General features: G+C 16.6%; 7 protein-coding genes and 1 non-coding gene across 8 annotated transcripts; 3 read left to right on the top strand and 5 right to left on the bottom strand.

Annotated features, from left to right (window-relative positions):
* Positions 1 to 1858: 1858 nt before the first annotated feature.
* On the bottom strand, positions 1859 to 8452 carry PRELSG_0418800 (protein kinase, putative; the record flags this gene model as incomplete). The annotated part of the gene is made up of 1 exon (XM_028675238.1): positions 1859 to 8452. One exon carries the CDS (start codon positions 8450 to 8452, stop codon positions 1859 to 1861), a length of 6594 nt encoding a protein of 2197 aa, XP_028531846.1.
* A 2047-nt stretch (positions 8453 to 10499) lies between these two features.
* Positions 10500 to 11804, bottom strand: PRELSG_0418700 (conserved Plasmodium protein, unknown function; the record flags this gene model as incomplete). Its single annotated transcript, XM_028675237.1, has 1 exon — positions 10500 to 11804. The coding sequence occupies one exon, from the start codon at positions 11802 to 11804 to the stop codon at positions 10500 to 10502; it is 1305 nt and encodes a 434-aa protein (XP_028531845.1).
* Positions 11805 to 12718: 914 nt separating this feature from the next.
* Positions 12719 to 13399, top strand: PRELSG_0418600 (ERCC1 nucleotide excision repair protein, putative; the record flags this gene model as incomplete). Its single annotated transcript, XM_028675236.1, has 1 exon — positions 12719 to 13399. The coding sequence occupies one exon, from the start codon at positions 12719 to 12721 to the stop codon at positions 13397 to 13399; it is 681 nt and encodes a 226-aa protein (XP_028531844.1).
* Positions 13400 to 13866: 467 nt separating this feature from the next.
* PRELSG_0418500 (conserved Plasmodium protein, unknown function) lies at positions 13867 to 14400 on the bottom strand (the record flags this gene model as incomplete). The annotated part of the gene is made up of 4 exons (XM_028675234.1): positions 13867 to 13880; positions 13966 to 14133; positions 14252 to 14341; positions 14397 to 14400. The coding sequence occupies 4 exons, from the start codon at positions 14398 to 14400 to the stop codon at positions 13867 to 13869; spliced, it is 276 nt and encodes a 91-aa protein (XP_028531843.1).
* Positions 14401 to 16068: 1668 nt separating this feature from the next.
* Positions 16069 to 16140, top strand: PRELSG_0418400. The gene has a single exon. It is a non-coding gene; the product is annotated as a tRNA-Gln (tRNA).
* Positions 16141 to 17540: 1400 nt separating this feature from the next.
* Positions 17541 to 18812, top strand: PRELSG_0418300 (conserved Plasmodium protein, unknown function; the record flags this gene model as incomplete). The annotated part of the gene is made up of 1 exon (XM_028675233.1): positions 17541 to 18812. The coding sequence occupies one exon, from the start codon at positions 17541 to 17543 to the stop codon at positions 18810 to 18812; it is 1272 nt and encodes a 423-aa protein (XP_028531842.1).
* A 605-nt stretch (positions 18813 to 19417) lies between these two features.
* Positions 19418 to 20671, bottom strand: PRELSG_0418200 (nucleolar preribosomal assembly protein, putative; the record flags this gene model as incomplete). Its single annotated transcript, XM_028675232.1, has 2 exons — positions 19418 to 19455; positions 19600 to 20671. 2 exons carry the CDS (start codon positions 20669 to 20671, stop codon positions 19418 to 19420), a joined length of 1110 nt encoding a protein of 369 aa, XP_028531841.1.
* Positions 20672 to 21924: 1253 nt separating this feature from the next.
* PRELSG_0418100 (conserved Plasmodium protein, unknown function) lies at positions 21925 to 25076 on the bottom strand (the record flags this gene model as incomplete). The annotated part of the gene is made up of 12 exons (XM_028675231.1): positions 21925 to 22071; positions 22230 to 22325; positions 22446 to 22807; positions 22990 to 23086; positions 23274 to 23312; positions 23449 to 23556; positions 23692 to 23763; positions 23836 to 23926; positions 24066 to 24177; positions 24271 to 24312; positions 24420 to 24468; positions 24678 to 25076. 12 exons carry the CDS (start codon positions 25074 to 25076, stop codon positions 21925 to 21927), a joined length of 1614 nt encoding a protein of 537 aa, XP_028531840.1.
* Between the last annotated feature and the right edge of the window lie 1531 nt (positions 25077 to 26607).

Genomic DNA, 26607 nt, shown 5'->3' with positions numbered 1-26607 from the left:
TAATTTTTAATTATAATAAATGAGGATTAAAGTAATATATTCAAAATATTTACTTGTTAGTATGACTACAAAAATAAATCATAAAAATGAATATCTAAATGTGTGTAATAAATCAATATATTCACATAGTAAAAATAAAAAAAAAATAAAAGAAAAAAAGAAATAAAAAATAAAAATAAAATACTATAGTAAAATTTTTTTTTGAGTGTATAAATTATTTTTACATAAATTTTATAAAAATTTAAGTGTTAATTAAATTAATAATAAAAAAGAAAAAAAAAATTGAATTTATTATCTACTTTTTTAGTACATCATAATGGCAAAAAAAAAAAAAAAAAAACGGATTATAAACTTTTGTTTAAGCAAAGACTAATGAATAGGTACAATTACATATCACATAAAAAATTTTCTTTTTCTAAATTTATTTTCTATGAATAAAAGAAAAATTAGTGATTAAGACAAAAGTAACAAAGTAATGGATCAACAAAAAATATCTTTGTGAATTTTATATATATATATGTATGTAGTGTTAATATATACTTATTTTTATGTTTCTTCTAATCAAAAAAAAAGTAACATGTTTTCTTACGCAAAATATTTTAATAATATTTCCTTATAGATTTTCCTAAATGTATATATTATTAATCATTTCATTTTTATTTTAATATATATACCTTTTTTTTTTTTTCTACCATAAAATATATAACTTATTTTTTACATTAAGAATATTTTACAGTCTTGATAAACATAAATTTTTATCTGTACTTCATATCATACTTACGAGAAAAAAGAATATTCTATTTTCATTTTTATGAAATTTATCATCTTTTATTATAGTTAATTATATTAAATTAAAAAAAGTTAAAATTTTTTTATTTAATAGAAGTATAAGATTTATTAGATAAATAAAAGTATCCTAATTTTGAAATTCATTTAACTAAAATATTTTGCATTTTCTGACCTTAATAATAATTTTAACAATAGTTGCAGATATTATAACTTAATTATATGAATTAATCAAAATAAATTCTATAAGGATAATAGAAATTTATTTATATTTATACATTTGTTTTATTTCCCCTTAGAATATTATATAAAAATTAGTTTAATGAAAATATATGAATATTTAAATTAATGAATAAGACAACTTTTAACAATTTAAAATAATCATAGTTACGAAAAAGCAAAAAAAAAAAAAAAAAAATTTTGTATTAAAAGATTCTAATCTTTAATTAAAAAAAAAAATAATTAAAAAAAAAATAAGGAAAAAATTACGAAATATAGGAAAAAAAGAAAAAGAAAACAAATAAATGCATATATATTATACTAAGTTCATTCGTTCATAATAATAAATTATATTCTAAATTTATAATATATAATATAGTAAAAATATTATGAAATATTAATAACTTGCAAACTCATATGCATATATTACCAAAATGTATTTGCTTTATAAAGAGCTTTAATTGTACGAAAAATTTAAAAAAAATTTAAGAATAAAGATATAAATTTTCATTTTAATGCAACAGTGTTATTATAACTTTATTATTCAGTATCAATTCCAACTAACAATTCTAATCACTTTTTTAATTTTTTATCAATGCAAAATGAGGAAAAATAACTCTGAAAACGTTATAAAAAATATAATCAAATTATTCTTATCACGTACCTTTTTTTTTTTTTTTTTTATAAATGTTTCTATTTTTGTTTTTTACTTATATACTACTTTATAATTCATTAAGTATTTTAATTATAGCCTTATAGATTTTTTTTTCTGTTTGTTTTTTTCCTCACTATATTGTTATTCTCTTTATCGTAAAACTATTTTATAATTTATTGTAACAGTAATAATATATAATTACTTTTCATATTTTGTAATATTATTGTTTTCTAGCAACTTAACATTTTGATAATTTTCCTTTTTATTTTCTATATTATTTGAAGAATGTTTGTTTTCTTCCTTTTCATGTGATGAATCAAAATTTAAATCATTCAATGACCTAACATTTTCATTTTTTAATTTAATTTCAAGAAAATATAAATTTTCTTTTCCTAGTTTTTGAAAAAACATTTCAGGTTCACATGATCTAGAGCTTGAAACTTTATTCTTATTTTTTTTATTTTTCTCATTAAAAAAAAAAAAATTTTTTAAAAAATTTCTAAAAATATTATTTTTCTTTTTTCCATTATTTATTTTAAGGATATCTCTTATTTCATAAATAGAATTTGGTTTTTTTTTTATAGGTCTTTTTTTAGTTAAGAATTTATGATTTAATAAGTTAGTTACATTTCCTCTATTTTCGGGCTTTTTTTGTAAGCACTTTTCAACAAAATAGCATAAATGTTTACTAAATCCATCACCAATGTTAATCTTTGGTGAAGAATTTATTATATTTTTTATATTTTCATTTAAATTTTTATTTCTCTTCCAAGGTAAAGAGCACTTAACAACTTCATAAATGGTTATTCCTAATGACCAAATATCAACTGAGCAATCATAATTATCTTTCATAAGAATTTCTGGAGGTATATAATAAATAGTACCAATAATTTCTTTTGATTTTTTACCTGTAAATCTTTCACATGACCCAAAATCAATTAACTTTGCTGTGCCGTTTTTTGAAAGTACAATATTAGTAGGCTTAATATCTCTATGTATGAGAGAAAACAAACATTCATTATGTAAATAATTCAAAGCCTTTAAAATATCTTCTATTATATATACTAAAATATCTTCTGATATTTTTCCATATTTTTTATATAAATCATGCAATGTTCCACCAGATAAAAACTCACATACAATAATTAAATATGAAGGAGGCCAAAAAAAAGATTCATAATATTTGACAATATTTGGATGATTGCATATTTTTAAAAAATAAACTTCTCTTAAAATTTTTTTTAAATTATTTTTTTTACTTAAATAACTTAAATTTATAATTTTAAGGGATACTAAATTTTCTTCATCATAATCATCTTCATCATTATCACCTTCTGTTTCTTCAATATTTTCACTCTTTCTTATATTATTTTTTTTCTCTACACATTTTTTTTCTATTACTTCTTTTTTTATGTTTTTTTTTTCTTCTTCTTTCACTAATGTTACTTCTTTTTTTTCTTTTTCATCATTATATATATTATTAACTCTATTTTCTAATTCTTCCTTTTCATCTTCACTTTCATTTTCTTCTTCGTTGTTCTCCTCTTTTTCTCCCTTTTCATTTTCCGTTTCATCTTCTTCATTATCCTCATTTTCAGTTTCATCTTCTTTATTGTCCTCATTTTCAGTTTCATCTTCTTCATTATCCTCATCTCCAGTTTCATCTTCTTCATTCTCCTCATCTCCAGTTTCATCATCATCATTCTCCTCATCTCCAGCTTCACCCTCTCTCTTATCATTTTTTTCTTCATAATATTCTCCTATTTTTATATCTTTCTTTTCGAAACTATTATTTTTTTTTTTTGCTGGTGAATTATTTTTTTCAAAAAAATCCCGATTAAAATAATTTATATTTTCACTTTTCCAAGCAGAGAAAACAACTCCATGTGCCCCTTTACATATAATTTTATTAATTTTATAAACACATGACCATTTTTTTAACTTTTTTTTCTCTAATCTTCTTTTGTTATTTACACATATTTTAACTTTACCATAACCATTATGCACATATAAATTTTCTTTAAAAAAATCTACAGTCTCATCTAATACTAAATTTATTTTTTCAGCAATCTTTTCAAAATCTTCTAATAAGAAATTCTTATTTTCTAAAAAATCATTTTTTCTCTGTCTATTTTCTTTTTCTTTATTCATTAAATTCATTTCATTTATATCGCTTTTTTCATTTTTTTTTTCTAAAGGATTATGATTAATATCATTTTCCTTATATAAAATATTATTTTCTATCGTATTATCTAAAATATTATCAATTTTAGTGTTTCCTTCTTTTCTAAAATTTTGCAGAGACTTATCATTTTTTTCAACTTTTTCCTCAATATGTTTTATGATTTCGTTATTTTCTTCTGATATATCATTAAAAATATTACCATTTTTATTTATGTTATCATATAAATTGTTCATTTTACTTATTTGTATATCATTAATGTTACCATTGCTATCCGTTTTAATGTTAAAAATGCTGCTTTTTTCTTTTTTGATTATTCTATTGTCATTTATATTGCTTTTAACTTTTTTATTATCATTATTATCAATAATAATGTTACAAATAATATTATTACCAGTATTATTGTTGGTATCAATTATATTTTTTCTATCATTAGTAATATTATCCTTTTTATTAAAATCATCATTACTGTTATAGTTATTATTACTCTTATAATTGTTATTATTATCTATGATATCATTATCATCCTCTAGCATACTACTTTCCCATTTATTTTTTTCTAAGTATTTTGTTTTGTTATTACGAATTAATTTATCAAGATCTTCACAATTATTCGAAGTATTTTCATCTACATTTGTTTTTTCATTTTTATCTTCATTCATTACATCTTTTTTATTTATTTTGTTATTGTCAGTAAAAATATCAAAATATTTAAAAAAGGAAAATCTGTTACTTTCATTACTTACTTTAAAAAATTTATTATTGAAGATGTTCTTACCCTTAAAAATGTAAGATCTCAATCTTTTTGTATTAAATAAATCATTCTCATTATTCACAAAATTATATTTTTTAAAATTGTTTATATTATGTTTATGATCTAATTTAAAATTTAACTCATCTAAATATGTACCTTTTTTTTCTAATAAATTATTTTTATAACTATAAAAAAGGCCAATATGTTCATCAACTGAATTTTCACTAAAATTTACTGATTTATACTGATAATCCTTTTGATTATTTTCTGATATATAAATACTACTTAATTTGCTATATTTTTCTTTTTCATAATTTTCATACATATAATTATTATTTAAATCAGCATCATTGTTCAAACAAAGAGGATCCCTTTTATTTACTAAAATAGCACAACAATATTCCTTGTTATCATATAAACTAGTTAGACTGTTTTTCCTGCAAGTATGCTCTATATTCTCATTATCATTCATATCATTATGAAGTTTTATATTTTGTTTGAATATAATTTCATTTTTATGATTTACACAATAATGATCAACTAAGTTATCATTTAGTAATTTCTTCTTTGTGCTTCCATTTAAATTATTGGTAGTGTAATTATTTTTATCAGTTGTATAAAAACAATTAGTTAAATTTTTTTCTGATTTTGCTTGTAAGAAAATATGTGAATCTTTGTGAGTATTATATTGCAATGTCTTCAATAGTTTTTTTTTATTAAATTCACAAGATTTTATGTAATTTTTATTAAACTTACATGTGTTATTTATATTGATTCTATTTAATAATTTTTGAGAATTGTGATTTACATTAAAACTTTTCTTTCCATCCTTTTTTTTAATGAGAAAATATAAATATTTTTTTTTATTATTTTCAAATATATAGAAATCATTTATGCTTTTTTTATCACTATTTTCATTATTTTTTTTAAATGATTTATAATAGCACACGTTAGGTGTTTTATTTAAATCGCTATCAACAGTGCTTTTTCTAAAAAAAAATGATTTATTAACTGTATAAAAATTCTGATCTTTTAAATAACAATAGGTGTTTCTTATATTTTTTTTTATAATACCTTTGTTATTTTTTATATTACTAATATTATTATCTAAATTAAATGTACTACTGTTTATTTTGTTTTCAACACATGTTTTGTTAAATCTGTTACATATATAATTTTCATTATAAGTAATTGTATTTTTATTGTTATATATTTCACTATAAATTTTACTTTCATTATTCATTTTCCTTTTGGCAAATTGATCCGTTGATATTTTAACTAGATCAAGCATATCATCATTATTAATGTTATTTAATAAATTATTTTTCACTGTTTCATTTTTATTAAAATCATTTTGTTTTATTGTATTTTTTATTTTTTTATCATTATAATTATTAGTACAAATTTGATCATTATTTTTCTTGTATGATTCACTGGAACTTGTTATGTAGTTAGTTTTTACATTTTCTTTTTCAGTTTTTTCTTCTTTCTCATTTTTTTCTTCTTTTTCAGTTTTTTCTTCCTTTTTAGTTTTTTCTTCTTTCTCATTTTTTTCTTCTTTTTCAGTTTTTTCTTCTTTTTCAATTATTTCTTCATTTTTAGTATTTTCTTTCTTTTCAGTTTTCTCTTCGCTTTCTATGCATTTAAATACTTCTTGACTATATAACTTATAATTTAGTAATTTATTTTTATGTGCTTTATATTGATCCCTATTAGTTAAATAAATATTTGTTTTAATATTACTTACATTATCATGCGAAAAATCTTCTTTATTATGTTTATTATCATAAGAATTATTTTTCACATGAAATATACTCTCCAAGCTTTTTGTCTGATTTTTAGAAAACCTTTTTTTTTCACTATGGTACGATTTAAGTGGACTATATATTATATCATTTGATAAAGATAAATTACTTTTTTCTTTTTTTTCAATATGCAATAAATTTGAATTATCATTAATTTCACAAAAAATATTTTTACATACTATTCTTTCATTTTCTTTTTCGCAATTTTCATTCACAATAAAACTATTTTTTTTTAAATTTTTATTAGATGAGTAATTTTTATTCTTTAAATCTCTTAAGAGCACATCATTTTTTACTATTCCATATGTATTATTTATTGGATGAATGGAATTCTTTTTTTTTATTGTGCTAACAATAGAATTCTCATTATTATTAGAAACAGCGCTTTCTTTATTTTTCATATTATTTCTCCTTTCTCTTTGTTCATAATTTTCATTATACTTATCAAATGAAAATAATTTATTTTTTAAATATAAAATATTTTCTTTAAATGACTTTTTTTTTCCTTCGTTATCTATATAAAGCATTTTGTTATTTCTATAATTATTTTTTTTTTTTTTAAAAATATTACATTTTTTTTTTTTATATGGCATGAATTCACTTTTGGATAAATTTACAGCATTTATACTGGAATGTAATTCTGTTTTATTATTTCTCACATTGGCGTTATTATATAAACTATTATTAAAATATCTGTCTTGTTGATTCATTAAAAAAAGGAGAATATTATTATGATCACTTGAAATTTTATTTTTTTTTTCTTCACAATTTATATTATATGAATTTTCTGAGTTTACTTTTTTAATGATAAAATTATCGTTTATGTATGACATTTGATCTTCTTTATTTTCCTTATTTTTTTTACTTAAAAATAAGTTTACATTGATTTCATCATTTATATTTTTTATCTTCTTATCTATTATCATTTGAGAATTTGAATTCATTTTTTTAAAATTATTCTTTTCTTCCAAATTTAAATAATTTATGATACTGTCTTTGTTTTCTTCAACAGGTAACCCGTTTTCATTATTTGAATCAGAAACAGTCATTTTATTTTTTTCTTGAAAATCAAAATTTAGTTCATCTTTTTTATTGAAATAATTATAAATTATCTTATTTTCATTTTTTAAATTATCAATATCTACTTGAATATTTTTATTCAAAATATTATTGTTATGACTACCATTTTTATAATAAAAATTTTCATCCTTTTCCCCCTTTTTGTCACTTATATATATATTTAAATTATTTTTATAATTACTATTATAAAAATTAAATAAATTATTAAAATTACTATTCGTGTAAATTAAATCATTTTTATATTTATTGTTATTGCTATATGTTTCATCAATTTTTTTTTTCAAAATATTTGGCTGTTTTATATTCATAAAAATGTTACTCTTAAGATCATATAATTTATTTTTAATTAAATTTTTATCTTTATTTATCTCGTTTCTCATAGAATAATGTGATATATTTTTTATATTATCTTTATAATTATGTATTGATTTGTTATCTAAATAATTACTTAAATATTCATTGGAGTTAATTGTACTATTTATAGATATATATTTTTCTTTATTTTTATTATTATTACCTTTGATTAGTGTATTTTTATGAAAATCATAGTTTTTATAAACATAAGTATGGTTATCTTTTACGTAACTATTGTTTATATTTTGTTTATCAATATCACAAATTCTATTTGTTAAATTTATATCGTTTATTATATTTCCGATATTGTTTATATTATTTAAATTATTCTTGTACTCATAACTATTATAAAATTTTTTTTCAAGAAATATTTTTTTAAATAAAACTCCATCTATTATTTCAATATTACCTTCTATTTTTTTAAAATTTCCTTTAAATTCACGTAATGTTGTGTTCATAGGTATCATAGATATATTATTGTTTAATTCATTATTATCAATAGTGGCAACTTTATCTTTAAATAATTCTTCTTTGTTAAGATTTTCATTTTCAGAAAGTTTTTTACAAAATTTGTTTTTCTTACAACCTGAGGTATTCTCTAATTCAATAGAAAACATTTTATTATTTTCATTAAATACTACAATTAAACAAAAACAAAAATTATAAAAATCAAATTTAAATTTTACAACATTTAAAATATATCCTATTTAATATATATATAGTAGTATTGTATTTTCGCTTTTTAAAAAGGATATTTTTAAAATTTTAAAACTTCTAATATATATATATTATTATTTACATGATTATAAAAAAAAGTGTATATATAAATTATTTCTTCATACAACCAAAAAAATGTTTACAAAAATATATTTTAAGTTTTAATTAATAACTTCTTTTTATTTTAAAAAAACTGAAATATAAAAAAGAGCAACTTCTAGTTATTAATAATGGTATTTTCATTTTTAATTTTTAAAAAAACTTAAGAGCTTCACCACATTTACTCGTGTGCAAAATAATAGTAGTGCATGTTTACAACAAAAAAAAAAAATTAATAAATAAATAAAAGAATTTTCCTTTTTTCTCGTATTTTAAGTATATAATGAATTAAAAAAATATTTTTTAGAATTATTCATTTTCTACCTTTTTCTATTTTAATCACTGAATCATAATTTTTATTATTATCTATAATAAATATTTAAAACTAATTATTTATTTTTTTTTTTTTTTACTAGAATTTTTTGTAGTATTCCTACATTGTCTAAGTATTTTTTATTTCAATAAAATATGTATTATGTTATTTTAAAAGTAAATTTTTTAATTCATTCTATTTTTTTTTCCTAAAAAAAATATTGTATTTAGAAAAAAAAAAAAAAATTAAATAAATAAGATGAATTAAAATAGAATAAAATAAAATAATAAGTTGCTTAATAATAAAAAAAAAAAAGTGTGTAATAAATATGCAACTATATAGAAGACCATTAAATAAATTTTAATCATATATAAATAAAATATTTTTTTAATATTAGTAGAAATTAGTATATAAATTATTTATAAGTAGAAAAGAATATTTCATAAGTTATATTTTATTGTATGCTATTTTTATTAATCCTTAATTTTTTTTTTTTTTTAATAAAATACATGAAACAATTCAGCAAATTAAATTTTTCTGTTATTTTGATTATTATATTATTTTCTTGTAAAAAGTAAGAAATACTAAAAAAAGTACCATTAAAAATTGAAAGTAGACTTTTGTAATAATAGTGGGTATATATTAAAAAAAAATTAATAAAAAAATACAAAATTTTGTGAAAAAAGAAAAAAGTAAATATAATAATATTTATGAATAGAGATATTATATAAATTAAATATTTATAATTACATATTATAAAAAAAGAGCTTATAATGCTATCAATTTAAAAAAAAATTTTAAATGAATTTATATTCATCAATAATTATTTTTTTATATTTGGAACCAATAAATTTGTATTTAAATAAATACAAAGATTGCAATATAATTAAAAATTAATAATTTTTATGAAAAAGCAAAACCATAGTATATTTTTGAAATTTGTACATCTTAAATTAGTTTACATGGGTTTTTATCAATATTAAAAATGTATTATGAAGAAAATGCAAGATTAAGAATTTAAATCTATTATTATACTTGTATATGTATAAAAAAACTTTATATATATGTGTGTATTAGTTCTTATATGATTTATTCACATTTTTTTAAAGAAAGACACAGAACATAAATCAAATTATTCTTATTTTTATAATATAAAAACTTCAATTATATAATTTATACCTATTAAATTTTTTTTTTTTAAACAATAAAATAATATTGTCTATAAAAAAAAAAAAAAAAGAAAAGAAAAAAGTATATTATTGTTGAGTAAAAATTTTAATAAATGCCTTTAAAATTAAGATGTAGAAAAAAAAAAAAGAAAAAGTAATAACTTAAAAAAAAAATTATACAAATAAATATTTAGGAAGGTAAATAAAAAGGAGTGACAAAATTATTTAAAAAAAAATTAATAAAAAAAAAAAAAAAGAGATTTAAAAAATTGTGTAAGAAATATATCAATAAATAAAAAAAATAAAAAAGACAATTTTTTTTATTTTTAAAAATTAAAAAGAATATTCCTTAATTTTATATAAAAACTAAAATTGAAAAAATAACTGCTTTCTATACATTGGGTCAAAAAAAATTCTTGAAGCTACTTGACTTAATACATATAATAAATGTCTTGGAACAAATTTAATTGAATATTGATTCGATGAATAGTTTTTAATCATTTCTTCTGACTCTTCTAATAAGGTAAAGTATTTTTTATTAATATTTTGAACATATAGTGGTCTACTTATGTAACTTTCATTTTCAATATTCCAAAAACAAAAATTATTTACTAAATTTTTATTAGATGACAAATTTTCTTGCTTAACTACTTTTTCATCTTTTTTTAAATTTATTGCATTATTAGTAATATTATTATCAAAATTTTTATTCACATTATTATTATTAGTATTGTTATTACTTGTATTATTGGAGTTAATACTATAATTCATATTAATATTCATGCCATTATTATAATTATTATTAATATTATCACTTTCAATATTACTATTATTATTCATTATTTTTCCAGTTTTTTCTTTTCTTCCTTGCTCTTTCTTTTCTTCCTTTTTTGAAATAATGTAAAATTCCTTATCAACTTCTTCTAATGTATGTATATTTTTTTTAATTTTATCATAATTATATGAAGCACATAGAGAATCATTAGTTTTTATTTTTTCTACATTAGTGTTATTTATATCATCATTATCTGAAGAATAAATTAGAAATTTACTTATCTCATCACCTATTGAATTAAATCTTCGTTTATGTATTTCATTACTGTTTTCATTTATTATAATATCTGTGTTTAATTTTTTTTTTGTTACTTGATTTAAATTATCATAGCCGTCAGATAAATTTTGAATATTATTTCTCAAAAGATTTAAGTTATTTGTATTTTCATTTTTTTTTATTGTTTCTTCATAAGGTTCTTCACTCTCTATTTCCGATATATCGCAAGAGGAACTATTTTTTTTAATTGGATCATTTAAATTAAACTTATTTATGAAATAATTTTCGTTCAAGTTAAGTTTATTATCATTTAATCCATCTATATTAAAATTTGTTGATTTATAAATTTTATTAAAATTGAACTTTTCTAAGTGATTATTATTATCTTTATAGTCTGCTTCCTCAATTAAAATATTGTTATAACTGTTTTCTTCATTCAAAGTTTTATTTTTTTTTTCTATATTTTCTGTTTCATTCAATTTTCGTTTTCTATTTTCTATATTTAACAAATTTACATTAATTAAAGTATCAGTGTTAAATATGTTATTTATCCATTCAACATATGACGATATATAAGTATCACTATATTCTACTTTATTAATAGAGTTCCTTGTGTTCATTGTATATATTATATATATATATATATATATATATATGTATATATATTTGTTTTTAAATAATTTTAAACATTTTTTTATATTTTTTAAAATTTTATAAAAAAAAAAGAAAAAATATATATTTATGTGAAACTAAAAAAATTATAACCATAAAATTTTTTTTATTTAATCATAGTATATTTTCTTTTTCAATCTTTTATTTTCTTATTAATCTTTTTTTTTCTTATATTTTTCCTTTCATCATTTTTTCTTTTTTCTTGTTTTTTTATAATTTAACACAGTTTAATTTATTTTAAATTTTAACAATATATTATAAACATTTTACTTTATTTTATTTTATTTCATTTTATTTTATTACATTAAAAAATATATAATTTTTTATTGTTTACATATTTTTTTTTTTAGTAATAATTTTTCTTTTAAAAATAATTTAAGTTTAAAAAAATCATTTTTTCTTTATAAAATAATTTAAAATTTTTTTTGTAATTTTTTTTTTTGGAAAATTCTTTAAATATAAATACTGTTGAAATTTATTTAGGAATTTTTGTGTTTATTATTATCCTAAATTTCTATTTTTAATATATACAGGAATATTAATGAACATTTAGTCAGGACATATAAAAATAATTAAATTGAACCTTTATATAGAATCATAAAATATATATATATATATGATAATATATAGAATAATGCATATTTAGAGTTAATAAAAAAATTATTTCTTTATTTATATTTAAAGACTAATTTTACTTGAAAAAGTATATATACTAAAAATGTTTTAAAAAATTTTAAATATGAAAATATATATATTTGTATATATTTTGGAGTAATTTCTTTTTACTTTTTTATACTTTTTTTTTTTTTTTTTTGTTTTCGTATTTACGTATTTTTATGTTTTATTAAATTTTAAAGTAAATATGAATGAAAATATAAATAAGTGCTTAGAAGATAAAAATAATGTCAATCCGACACCTGGAACAAATGAAATATTTTATGATGATGATTCAGAAAAGTTTTTAATTATTTCTTATAGGCAAAAATTAAATCCTCTTATAAAAAAAATAAATAGAGTTAGATATAAATTTAATAATATTATTCCTGATTTTTTAATAGGAAAAAATAATGCTTGTCTATTTATATCAATGAAATATCATCGATTAAGATCAAATTACTTAAAAGCTAGAATTGAAACATTGTCAAATAAATACAATAATAGAATCTTATTATGTTTAGTTGACATTGAGAATATTGATAATTCATTAGGAGAAATAAATCAACTAGCTTTCTGTTTAAATATGACTCTTATATTATGTTGGTCAAATGAAGAATGTGCTAGAGTTATAGAAGATTTCAAAATTTATGAAAAAAAAATCTCCTATATGAAAAATAAAGTTTTCTCAAAACAAGATGAAAAAATACATGAACTTTTAAAAAAAATTAGATGCATTAATTCAACCGATTGCGTTACACTTATTAAAAAATTTAAAAATTTTAAAAATATCATAAAAGCTAAAAAAGACGATTTGATAAATTGTTCAGGTTTAGGAAACAAAAAAATTAATGCATTGATATCAACATTTAATGATCCTTTTTTTTAATAATCTTGAAATATTTTTTATTATAAATATTATATTAATTATATTTTATTATCCATATCAACTAAATATTAGTAAGTTATGTTTGTAGTTTTAATATTTTTCAAAATTTTTGTCATTCGAATTATTTTTAAAAAAAAAAAAAAAAAAAAAAAAACTTATATACATTTGATGAGTTAATTTATAATGAATTTCTGATTTTCTTAAAAAAAAAATTATTTTCTAAGATTATATATATAAATATTTATACATATTAAAGTGAATATAGAAAAATAGTTAAGGTAAATATATAAATATTTTGTATTATTATACAAAAAAAAAAAAGAAAAAAAATTTGGTATTATATAAAAAAACCCTTTTTTTTCTCAATATTTTTTTGTCATATTTATTTTAAAATTTCTTTTTTTTTAATTTTTCTTCTCTTCATTAGTTATTTAAATTTATATATCATCAAAAAACTAAATAGAAACTTATCCAAATATAACTAAAGAAAAAAAATAAATAAATTTAAATATATTAGCTATATTATATTTTATATTTAAATTATTCTTATCATATTTTTTTATTACTGCTTGATGCTCCACCAGGTGGTTGGTTGACTTTTACATTTGTTTTTTTGTCTGATTCAGAAGGCATTTTACTTGGTTCTAGGTTTCCAGCTGCTCTTACATTATCACTACAATTTAAATTGCCTTTTTCATTTTTATTGCTAACTTTTTTATTTTCCTTATCTATATCTATCAATATTTTTTTAATTAAAAACAAATTTTTTATGTTTATTTAAGTTTATAATATAAAATAATAATAAATATATATATAATTCTTTTTTTCTTTAACATTGTTTTTATATATTACAATTTCCAAATGATACAGTCGAATTTCCACCAGGGGCGTTCGTAATTCTGGTACTTGATCTATTTCTTATGAAAGGATTATCTTTTACATCTATTGAAAAAAAAAAAAAAATTATAAAGAAATTCCTAATATATATATAAAACACACATATATATGCATGATATGCAAATAAAGCATAAAAGTAATTAAAATTTTTTTTTTAATATAATTAAAAAAAATATAAAAAAAAATTATATAATTATGTTAACTATAAAGAATCATTTACTTTATAATACTTATTTTGTGTTAAAACATATTATTAAATATATAAAATCATGAATAATTAATTATTTTATACGTGTTTATATACACAAATAAATATCAAATTTATATATATAAAAAGAATGTATTTACCCATTTTTATTTATGATACAGAAGAAAAATTGATATGAAATATATTATTAATTGATTTGATTTCTATAATATTTAAATTACCATTTACATTTTTTTCTTTTTTATTATCTCTTTTGTAAAAATTAATTTTAATATAATTGTTTATATTTTAATTATAATTCAAAAAAAAAAAAAAAAAAAAAAAAAAAAAATGAAAATAGAAATATTATAAAAAGAAATAAATAATAAAATTAAAAATATTTACTCTACATAATTTTTTTTAATGTCTCCTTAAAAATAAATATGCAAAATTAATTTTAAACAAGCTTAAAGTAAACCGAAATAAAAAATGTTCATATAAATGCATCAAGAAAAAAAAAAAAAAAAAAAAAAAGTTAGATTATACAATATAAAATAAAAAGCAATAACAGTTAAAATTTTATTGTCCTACTAAATTTTATATATTTATATAAATTTTTATAAATATATATATATTATTAAAGAAAAAAAAAATAAAGTTTATAATAATTTTCAAAAAAACATCAGTAAATTATATTAATTATTGATTATAAATATTAAATTTTAATTTTTTTTTTTTAATGTTATTATTTACACACTTTCAGCAATTTTATCATATATATAAGAATAAAAATTATAAAAGAAAATGACTATTAAATTAGGTCTTTTTTATTTTTTTTTTTAGTAAATATTTTGTTGAATTATATGAGTAAAAAAAAATATACATCTAATATTTGCTTACATAATAAAAGAGATAACTAAGTCTTACAAAGATAGACGGAATAAAAGTTACACATATCGCTATTGTTAGTTATATTTTTATTTTCTTTTTAAAAATTTTTATATTTGTCTCTTTATATTCTTCTATATAATGAATATAAATAAAACAACAAAACAGCAAACGCAATTAAATTCTATACTTATAATATTTAAAAGTATAAAAAATGTATATAATAAAAATTAGAGAAATTATTTTATTACGATGACATGATTCATGTTAAATAAGAAAACATTAAATTATGACAATATATATGTATGTGCATACTCTTCTAATTTTATTAAGCATTTAAAATTTTTATAAGATTCATTAAAGAATATATAGAAATTTTATTTCATTAAAAAAAAAAAGAGGAAATAAGAAAAACTCCATATATTCTTATTATTTAAAATAATAAAATTATAATTTCTATATAAGGTGGAAATAAAGTAATATTAAAAAAAAAAAAAAGGAAATATCATAACTTAAAAAAAAAGTTAATTTTTATTTTTTTATTATTTTTTACTTTTTTATTTTTCATTATTATTTAATAAAAAAATAAAATATATTTCAATAATTTTAAATATCGTAATATTTGTTATAAGAACTTTGAAATGTTAAAAAGTTTAAAAAAAAAACAATTTTGTCTTAGAAATGATATATTAAGTTAGGTTCTGTAGTGTAGTGGTTAGCACTGCAGACTCTGACTCTGCAAACCTGGGTTCAAATCCCAGCAGAACCTTTCAAATTTTATTTTATAAAAAAAAATTTTAAGCTTAAATTTCTATTAAAGATGGATATACAATATCAATTTGTTTTTTCTTTTTGTATTTTTTAAAATTTTAAATATGAAATGATTAATATCCGAAACATTTAAAATTAAAAGAACTTATAAAAATTATCCTAATGATTAAATTTTAAGAATTATAAATATAAATAATATATACCTTAAGCATATCTTTAAAATATTTAAAGTGAATTAAATACATAAATAATATATATGCATTTATATATTTTTTTATTAATTGAGTTTTATTAAAATTGAAAGAAAAAAAAAAAATAAAGTACATTCATTAAAATAAAATTAATATTTATGATATAAAATTTTATTAATTTTTCCATTACGTCTTCCTTTTTATTAATGATATTAGATTTAACCGTTAAAATAAAAAAAAATAAAATAATTAAAAATATTACAACAAATAATATACATATAAATTTATATCTATATATAAATGTTAGGTTTTAAAAAATAAAAAAAAATAAAATAAAATAAATATAAAGATATTAAAAGAAGTTAAAGTTGTATTTAGTTGATAACTTCAAAGAAACGTTAGTTAAAAGGTTAAAGTACTATATATTTGCAATATTTGTATCTTTAACAAATATAAAAATTCTTGTCTACGCTTATGATTGTGTCTATTTTACTTTATTTTATTTTTTTATATTTTTCATTTAAGTTTCATTTTATTTATTTTTTTAATTTTAATTTTATTTTTTTTTTTTTAATATTAATTTTAGAAGTGAATATTATATTAATAATACTGTAGCTAAATGTATAATAGAATTATAAGTCTAAATCACCTGAATTTTGGAAAAAAATTATAATAATGATAATAATAATTTTATTTTAATACTATATAATAACTTAATTTTATTTTCCTATTTTATTTATTTTTTTTATAATGATTTTTATTTTTTTTTAATTCAACTTCATATGTAATAAATTTTTTTTTTTTTTAAGTTATAATTATTTTTTGAAAAAATACAAAAATGAATATTTAAAAATAAAAAAAAGTAGTAAAATAAAAAATACTACAATAAAGCTAGTTGCCATTGATTATTATGTTAAAAAAAAAAAAATTTTTAACATAAAAATATATAAAAGAAAAATAGGGAATAATAAAAATAGTAAATACTAAAAAATAAAAAAAATGACAAAAATATGAAATAAAAATAGTAAAAAAAATTAATAAATTATAAAAATAGAAAGTAACATAAATATATTACGTGTAAAAATAAAAGAAAGATAAGAATTTGAAATATCCTTTATTATATATGAATACATGTTTTTTCTTTTTAGTTTTAAATGAAATAAAAAAAATATATATATATATATATATATAAATTTGAATATAACAAATGAATTTTTATCTAAATATATTTGAAGAAATAGAAACAATACTAGAAAAATGTAATAATGAAACTTATTTAAAAATTGTTAAAGTAATAGATTACATTATAAAAAATTACACAAATGCAGATATTGAAATACAGAAAAAAAATATATTTAAAAAGAAAAAAAATAAAAAAAATTCAAATGAAAATAATAGTATTAAAAATTATTTTAAAGTATTAAAGAAAGAATCTACTAATAATACTGATGATAATTCAGATTATAAGAATAATTATAATAATATAAATAAAAACAATTATATTCCTATTATTAATATTTTCTTTTTCTTTGGAAACTTTAATGTAATATTAATTATTTATTATGTTATATTTAAATTGAGATTATTTAATAATAATCTTTTCATAAATGACAACACAAACAATGAGGATTATATTATTTATAGAAATAAAAATATAATACACATTATGTGTTCAAGGTTAAATGACCATGACTTAAATAGTATAAATGAGATTATAAATGAAATGCTAATCACTAAATTAAACTCATTTAAAATATTCATACTCGAATCTTTTGATATACTAAATAAACAATACAGAAAAATATTTATGAACAGAGTAATAAAAAGTACAAATTTAATATTTATTCATAGCTCCATTTATCTAAGCGATATTTTTTTAAATAATTGTTTATATATTAGAATCACAAAACCAAATGTAATATTATTTAACAACTATATATTATCTATGATAGAAAGTAAATATGAAATAAATGATTTTAATGAGAAAAGAGAATATTTGCTAAATGTTTTAAAAAATTGTAATTTTGATTTAACATTAATATTAACTATAATTTATTTAATTCAACTTAATAACTTTCCAGATATAAATAAAATTATTAAATTAATTGTAAACACAAATATAAAAAAATTAATTAACACAATTCATAAATGTGTCATATCTAACAACTGCTTATTTTTAATTAGAAATATTTTATATAATATACTAGAAACATATAACTTTGATATTCATACATTCCTAAGTGCTTTTTGTAAAAATTTAACTTCTTTTCATAAAAATGATGATAATTACAAAAAAGAAATTTATTCTTTATTTTCAGAATATAGCCATCTTTGTGCATTACATGATAATCATATTTTTTCATTAGAAAATTTGTGCTCAAAAATTATTTTGATAGAAAAGAAATATACAAATACATTAAATGAAAGTGATATTACTGAAGAAAATGATGAATTAAATATAAACTTAAATTTGATATAACATATTTAATTCTGGAAAATTGTAGAAAAACGTTAAATATACTCAAATTAGAATAATAACAAAGTAAAAAGTTAGTTGAATCAAAAAAAAAATTTTATGAAATATATGTAAATATAATTAAAAGAAAAAAAAAAAATCCCCATAAAAAAATAATTATATGTCCAAAAACATTTATATTTATATAAAAGAAAAAAGAAATGGAGAATAAATAATAAATTTTAAAATATATACCTATTTTAATAAAAAGCATAGATACTTAAAATAAAATTTTTGTTTATAAAAATTTAAATATATGAAAATTTATTAAAAAAATATATAAAAATATTATTTTTTATATAAATAGATAAGTTATATATATATATATATATACTTTTTTTTATAAATAATTTTTATTCCTATTCTTTATTGTTGTATTCCATTTTAAAATTTATTAATTTTGAAATATATTAAAAATGTGATAAATATAAAAATGAAAATATTCTCAAACTAACAAATCAATATATTAGTTAAAATAAGAAAGAAAAAAAAAAAGTATATATATATATATATTTAATTATTTATTTATTAACTTTTTATTTTATTTTTTTTTTTTTTTGTTGAAATGTCTAATCGTTTTCATAAGCTATTCGAATCTTTTTTTTGCCTACAAAAAAAATAAAACAAAAAAATATATGATAGATAAAGAAATTAAAAGATAAAATAAAATAAATTAAAAATTATTTATTCTATTTATTTTGTAAAAATTTAAAAGAACAAAATTATTATTTTTTTTTTTTCTTCATCTTACTTTTTTGTTTATTATTGTTAGTATTTCTTTTTTTTCTAAAATTATGATTCATTTCTTCTATTTCATCATCATTAGGAAATTTACCATTTTCTTGTAAATTTTTAATGTAATCATCATCAACATATTCTTTTATATACATTTTTTTTTTTTTTTTATTTTTATCTTTATCAGAACTTATTGATTCATCATATTTATTATCATCACTTAAATATTCCTCTTCATCGAGATTCTCACTTAATTCTTCTTCATCATTATAATATTCTTCATTATTATCATCTTCTTCATCATTATAATATTCTTCATCACTATTATCTTCTTCATCTTCATCTTCTTCATAGTCATCTTCTTCATAATCATCTACTTCTTCATTTTCATCGCTCAAATTTGTTTGAGAAATATTTTCGTACTCTTCGTTTTCTATAGCTTCTTTTATTGTTTCTTTTTTTTTAATCATTTTTTTTTCTTTCATTTCATTAAAAATTTTTGATAATTCGGAATCTTTATTTTTAATTTTTTTTTTGGGTGTTAAAAATTTATATAAATTTCCATATAATCCATTATTTAATCTATTCAATAATTCTTTCTCTACATTATTTAAGATATTTGCAGCTTTTAATGCTTTATTTTCTCTTGTTCTATCTCTTCTTTCCGTTTTTTTTTTTACTGGTAATAATTTTACTTTCTTTTGTAAAATAAGCTTTCTACTTCTTTTTAAAATTTCTTTTATTCTTACATATCTTTTCATACATTTTTTAATTTGTTTTATATTGAATGAATATTTCATTTCTTTGTATATAGCATTGAATGCTTCTTTTCTGTTTAAACTTAATAAAAGCTTAGTCCACATCATATTAGGTAAATGAACTTTTTCTGCACATTTTAAATATAAATATATTTTTCCTTTATCTAAAATAACTGTACCATATACACTATTACTTAATGGACAATTGACTTTTGTACATAAACCTGTCACATTATATTCGTTTAAACAAAATGTTTCAGTTTCTAATTTTTTTTTAAATGAGCATTTTCCTTTTCCTAATATCTCCCATGTTACTGAATCATTCTGCATTTTTTAATCTATTTTTTTTATAAAATTTTTTAAAATTATAAATATATAATACTTTATTGTATTAAAAATTAAATATGTAAGTATATATATTTCTACGTTAAGTCCCCTTTTATTTATGTATATTTTGTAAATATTTTCTTTAAAATTTTTTGGAAATTCCTTTTTCTATTATAATATAAAAAATTCTAGAAAATGCAAAAATTCTGTTCACATTATTAATTCTAAGATTTTAATTATAAAAAAAAAAAAAAATACTGTTTTTTATAAATATATATTCAAAAGCATATAAATATCTTTTTCAATATAATGTTTTATTTTTCTACAAAAACAAAATTATATTTTTTTATTATACAGAAAAAAAATAAAAAATAAAATAAAATAAAATAAAAAAAATAAAAATATATTGTTAAAAATATATGCCTAATAATTATAATTTTTCAAATATAACAAAATGAAAAAGAAAATTTTTTTCTGTATTTATAAATGTCTTAAAAAATTTCTTAATTTTTTATTTTTTTTAATTTAAATAAAAAAAAAAAAATAAATAAAACTTATTAAATCTATTAAAATATATTTTTGTTCTAAATAGAAAAAAAATATATATATAAACAATTTTTTTTTCTATCATAAGCTTTTAAATATTTCTGTAATTTATAAAGTATAAAAGCACTTTTTTTAATTAAAATTTGTAACTTTATTTAAAAAAAAAAAAAAAAAAAAAAAAAACACAATTATTATATAAAATTATAAATTTATAATATAAATAAATTAATGTAATTTTTACCTTACGTAAAAATATACAAAATAAATATTAAAAAGATCAACGAAAAAAAATCCAAAAAAAAATAAATGAACAACAGTACAAAGACTAAAATATTGTAATAATTTGCTGATAAAAAAAAAAAGAAAAAAAAAAAAAAAGTAAAATAAGTCAAACTATTTAGTAAAATATTATAAAATTAGAAATTAAGAATTTTCAAAAACTTAAAAAAAAACATAAATATATATATACATACAAACATATAACTGAGTATTTAAATGTATAATTATACTTTTAATGTAAAGAAAAAGGTTAATATATTTCATAGCTTTTAGAAAAAAAAAAAAAGCATTAAAAAAAGTGGAACAACAAATAAAAAAAATGTGACAAAATAGTATAAGGAATAAAAAAAAAAATTTAAATGACAATAAAATAATAAGATTTCACACTACAATATGTTTTTATTATATTTTTCATTATTTATATTGTCAGATTATTCATCGGTTTTAGATTTTTTTAGTAATTCATTTTCCTTTTCACTATATGTTTTTCTTTTTATTTGATGTAATTTTTTTTCATTGTCTTCAATATTTATTCCTTTTGGTAAAAATAAATTTTTGTAATAGTTTTTATCTAAATTCTGAATTATTAAGCAAACAAAAAATAAAAAAAGTAGAAACATTAGAATATGACTATTTTATATTTTTAAATAATATACATTTATATAATAAAAAAATGGTAAAATATTATTTTTTTTCTATTTAATTAATATGCATATATTTGAAATAATTTAAGTACATTTACTGATTCTACACTTTTTATTTCAAAATCATCAAACTTAGGATTATTTCTTAAAATTCTAATAAAACCCTTATTATCACCACAGACAATTGTCTAAGAAAAAAGAATATAAAGAATTAAATTAAAAATACAATAAAAATAATAATAAAAATAAAATAAAATTAATAATAAATAAATATATATAAAAATTTTAATTTTTTATTAAAACATTACTGTCATAGATGTATTTGAAGCAAGCACTTCAACTGAATGACCACATATATTTTCAGAAATATAATTTAAAAATTCTCCATCATTTAATGAAAAAAATAAAAGTGCACCAAAATTAAAATTTTCTTTGTTTAAATCAAATTTCAATTTATTATCTTGAATATTATTGTTTAGTAGTTTCTTCTTATATAATATATTTGCATCTTCCTCATTTAAATTATCACATATTTCATTTTTACTATTTACATAATCAACATACTTAAATAAATTTTCATATTTTTTTATTTTATCAAATGCATTAGAACTATATAAACATAAAATCTCTGTCATTAAACTATGATTACATAAATCTGGATCTCGTAACCCTATAAAAAATAAAATTTTAAGAAACCGCATAACATATTATCTAATTTTATTTTAAAAAAAAAAAGTCTAAATACTTAGAAAAATTATCCGAAATATATATATATATATATATATATTTTTGTATATATTCTTTATTATAAATATAATTAAAAGCTATTTTTTGTTAAAAATAAAATTATACCTGGAACATGTATTGCATACATTTTTTTAAGCATAAACGAATCTAATTCCCAAAATTCTATCAAATCATTTGAAATAGTAAAAAATTTTTTACTTATCTATAAAAAAAATAAATAATTAAATAAATTTATATGTTTACATTATCATCAATTATTTTTTCATATACAACATTTTTATTTACATTTTTGTATAAGTCTTATAATAATATATTAAAATTTAATTATATATATATATATATATATATGTATTTATGTTCATTTTATTTTTTTTTTTTTTGAATAATACATCATTGTTATAGACTTTCCCATTTATCGGAGATGGATGCTGAAAAAAAAAGTAAAAATAACAATAATTAATAAAATAGAAAAAAATAAAAAAAAGGAGACTAAAAAAAAGTATTAGAAGTATAATTATATTCATTTCAACGATTTTATATATGTATTTTTTTTTTTTATTTAACATCATAAAATACAAAAGCCGCTGGTTGAAATGCATATGTATTTTTGACTTTTTGACGAGTTTTTTTTAGTAAATCGTAAATTCTTAATGATGAACCTTCTTGTTTTATCTTGAGAAAAAAAAAAAAAGTGTAATTTTTTATAAATATAATTAAACATTTTAATAATATAGTGAAATTTTCTAATAACACATATATATATAGAAAAAACTTGCATAAATTTATTTAAATATTTATTTAAATGACTAGTAGTTTTGAAACGAGGAGCTCTAAAAACTGCATTTCTCTTCTAGGTAAAATTGATATAACTGTTTCTACCTAATTATAAAATTTTTAAAATTAAATTATATTTCTATACATATAATTATCGAGTGCTTATATATTTTTTACAAGTCTTTTTCCGTTTTCTATATCAAATAATGATAAGGGAATTGTATTATCCATTGGTTGTTTAAACATTGCAACTAATCCATCAGAAACTCTGTACATATATAAGTTTTATTTATATATATAATTTATTTTCATATTTAATTTAATTTTTCTTTTCTTTTATATGAATTTTTTTAATTTATTTATATAATAATAAATTTTTTTAATTTTTAACTAATTTTTTTCTTAACCTAATTTCCTGAAATTCTTCTTCTATTTCAAACACGGGATGATAAGTTGTCATATCCCAAAATGTATAAGAATTTGTATTTAAATTAGCTGCTCCTATTCTTCCATTAGTTTCTTATAAATAAAATAAAATATTTTAAATATATAAAGTAATAAATATATGTATTATAAAAAAAAAAAAAAAAAATTATTTTTTTTTTTTTAAACCACAAAACTCAAAAAAAGCTGGATGACTTAATACAACTTTTTCTATAAAAAAAGTATGCAAGTGTAAATAAGTATATATATACATTTTTATATTTATTTATTGGTTTATTGTTTAATTTTTTTTTTTTTATTAAAATAAAAAATAATACCAAATAAGGTTCCAAGTTGGGATGAATTTGTTTTTCCATTTTTTAAATCCTGTTAAATTAGTAAAGTTGATAAAAGAATATTTCAAATATACTAAAGAATATCTATATAAATAAATAAATATTCATATTTATTATAGAGTATATTCCTATATTTCATATAAATTTATATTATGTATTACACATTTCATTTTTATTTTATCTTATTTTTAATTGGTATTTATTAACATATTTATTTTTTTTTTTTTTTCTTTATGTTACATTGCAATCAATAACTTTACATTGCAAATGAGCTGGAAAAGAAGCATAAGCAACAATCAAAGTATTATTATAAGAATTATATACAATAGTATGAACAATAGAAAAATTAGTAGGGTTAATATCACATAGAAATATTCCAGTTCCAATATCATAAGCTCTTGATATACCAGAGTTTAATAAAACAACAATAACTTCATGTGCTAGTATTATTTCTTTAATTTTTGTTCTTTCATTATTTAATTGGTTAGAAGGCATATTCTCATATGTATCAATTATTTTAATTGTTTTATAATTAGAACAAATATTTTTCTGTATTAATTTACTTTTATTTATTTTTGATGATAAACTTTTTGGTATATTATTCCCATATTTTTTACGTTCTCGCATATATTGCAACATTTGAAAAACATAGAAAGGAAAATTATTATAAAAATAAGAAGAAAAAAAAAAACCTTAAATTTCGAAATGAATTTTTATTTTATATATATATATATAAATGTATTATATTTTTTTTTATCCTTATACTTCAGTATATTTATATGTGTATATAAATTCAGAAGTGAAGAAAAAAAATACATATATATATATATATATATATATATATATATATATATATATTTAAAAATAAACTAAATAAGCCAAATAAATAATTTTAGAAATGTTTTATAATAATAAAATACTTTAAAATATTAATATATTAATAAATGATAAATTAAAAAGAATGCATATATATATATAATGTATATAAAGACATATCTTACATAATTAATAATAGATAAATTAAAAGAAAAATTGAATATAAATAGAAACACAATTCTTTAATATACATATATATATATTATCTAAATATAATAATTAAAATTATAATAATTAGAAAAGAAAAATAAAAGTACTATAATATTTTTAGCAATAACTTAAAAAATTTGATTTGTTCAATTAGTTCAATAGTGTAGAACTTTATTTTTTTCTTTTTTTTTTTTCAATTTTAGGTAGTTGTTCATATTGAAAATATACTTAAATTTTTATTCAAATTTTTGATGTTTTATTTTAGCATATAGATAATTAGATATTGACAAAAACATATATATTTTTATACCTTTATAAGTTTTTTTTTTTTTTTTTTATACTTTTTAAATTCCATATATATGCATTTTCATCAAGTCTTTTAAAAATATATCATTTATAACTTTCACTTTTTTTCTTATATTTTCCTCACATTTTTTTTAAATAACAATAAAAAAAAAAAAGAACAAATATGTGGATGATATATTTTTAATTCTTTTTTTGTGTATGTACTTAAAATGAAAAATATTATCGAATGGATTAATAGAAGACAATATAATGATTTAAGTTTTATGTAAACATATAAAAGTAATATATTTTTTTTCTTTTTATCTTATAATTTTAATATAGTTTATTAAAAAAAAAGAAAAAAAAAAGCATAAATCTACAAAATGGATATACATACGCCTCTATTTATTTTTTTTGTTTGCACCATTTAAAAAAAGTATTTAATATTTTCATTTTTGATATTTTATTAATTTTTCTTATATTTTTTCTCTTTATAAAATATTTTAAACAACAAATAAGATACAAAAAAAAATAATTTTAGTTTTCTTAACTAAAATATAAGAAGCCACTTTACCCATTGACATAAATTATGTATTATTTTTCTATATAAATCTTGTATTATTATTAAAAAAAAAGGATGATGTTTAAAATTTATCTAATATAAAGAATAGTTAACACAAAAAAAGTAAAAATCAAAAATAGATTAAAAAAAAAAAAAAAAAAAAGGAAATAAAGGAAATAAAATAATAAAAATGAAAAAAGAGAAAAGCAACATAAAAAACACTAATATTTTAATTTCCTCATAAATAAATGGCAAGCTAATTTTTATTTTTATTTTATTATATTTTTTTTTTTTTAT

This window comes from Plasmodium relictum, assembly GCF_900005765.1.
Source record: "Plasmodium relictum strain SGS1 genome assembly, chromosome: 4".
In the NCBI taxonomy this organism is placed as follows: Eukaryota; Apicomplexa; class Aconoidasida; order Haemosporida; family Plasmodiidae; genus Plasmodium; species Plasmodium relictum.
This window is presented reverse-complemented; position numbering and strand designations above follow the sequence as displayed.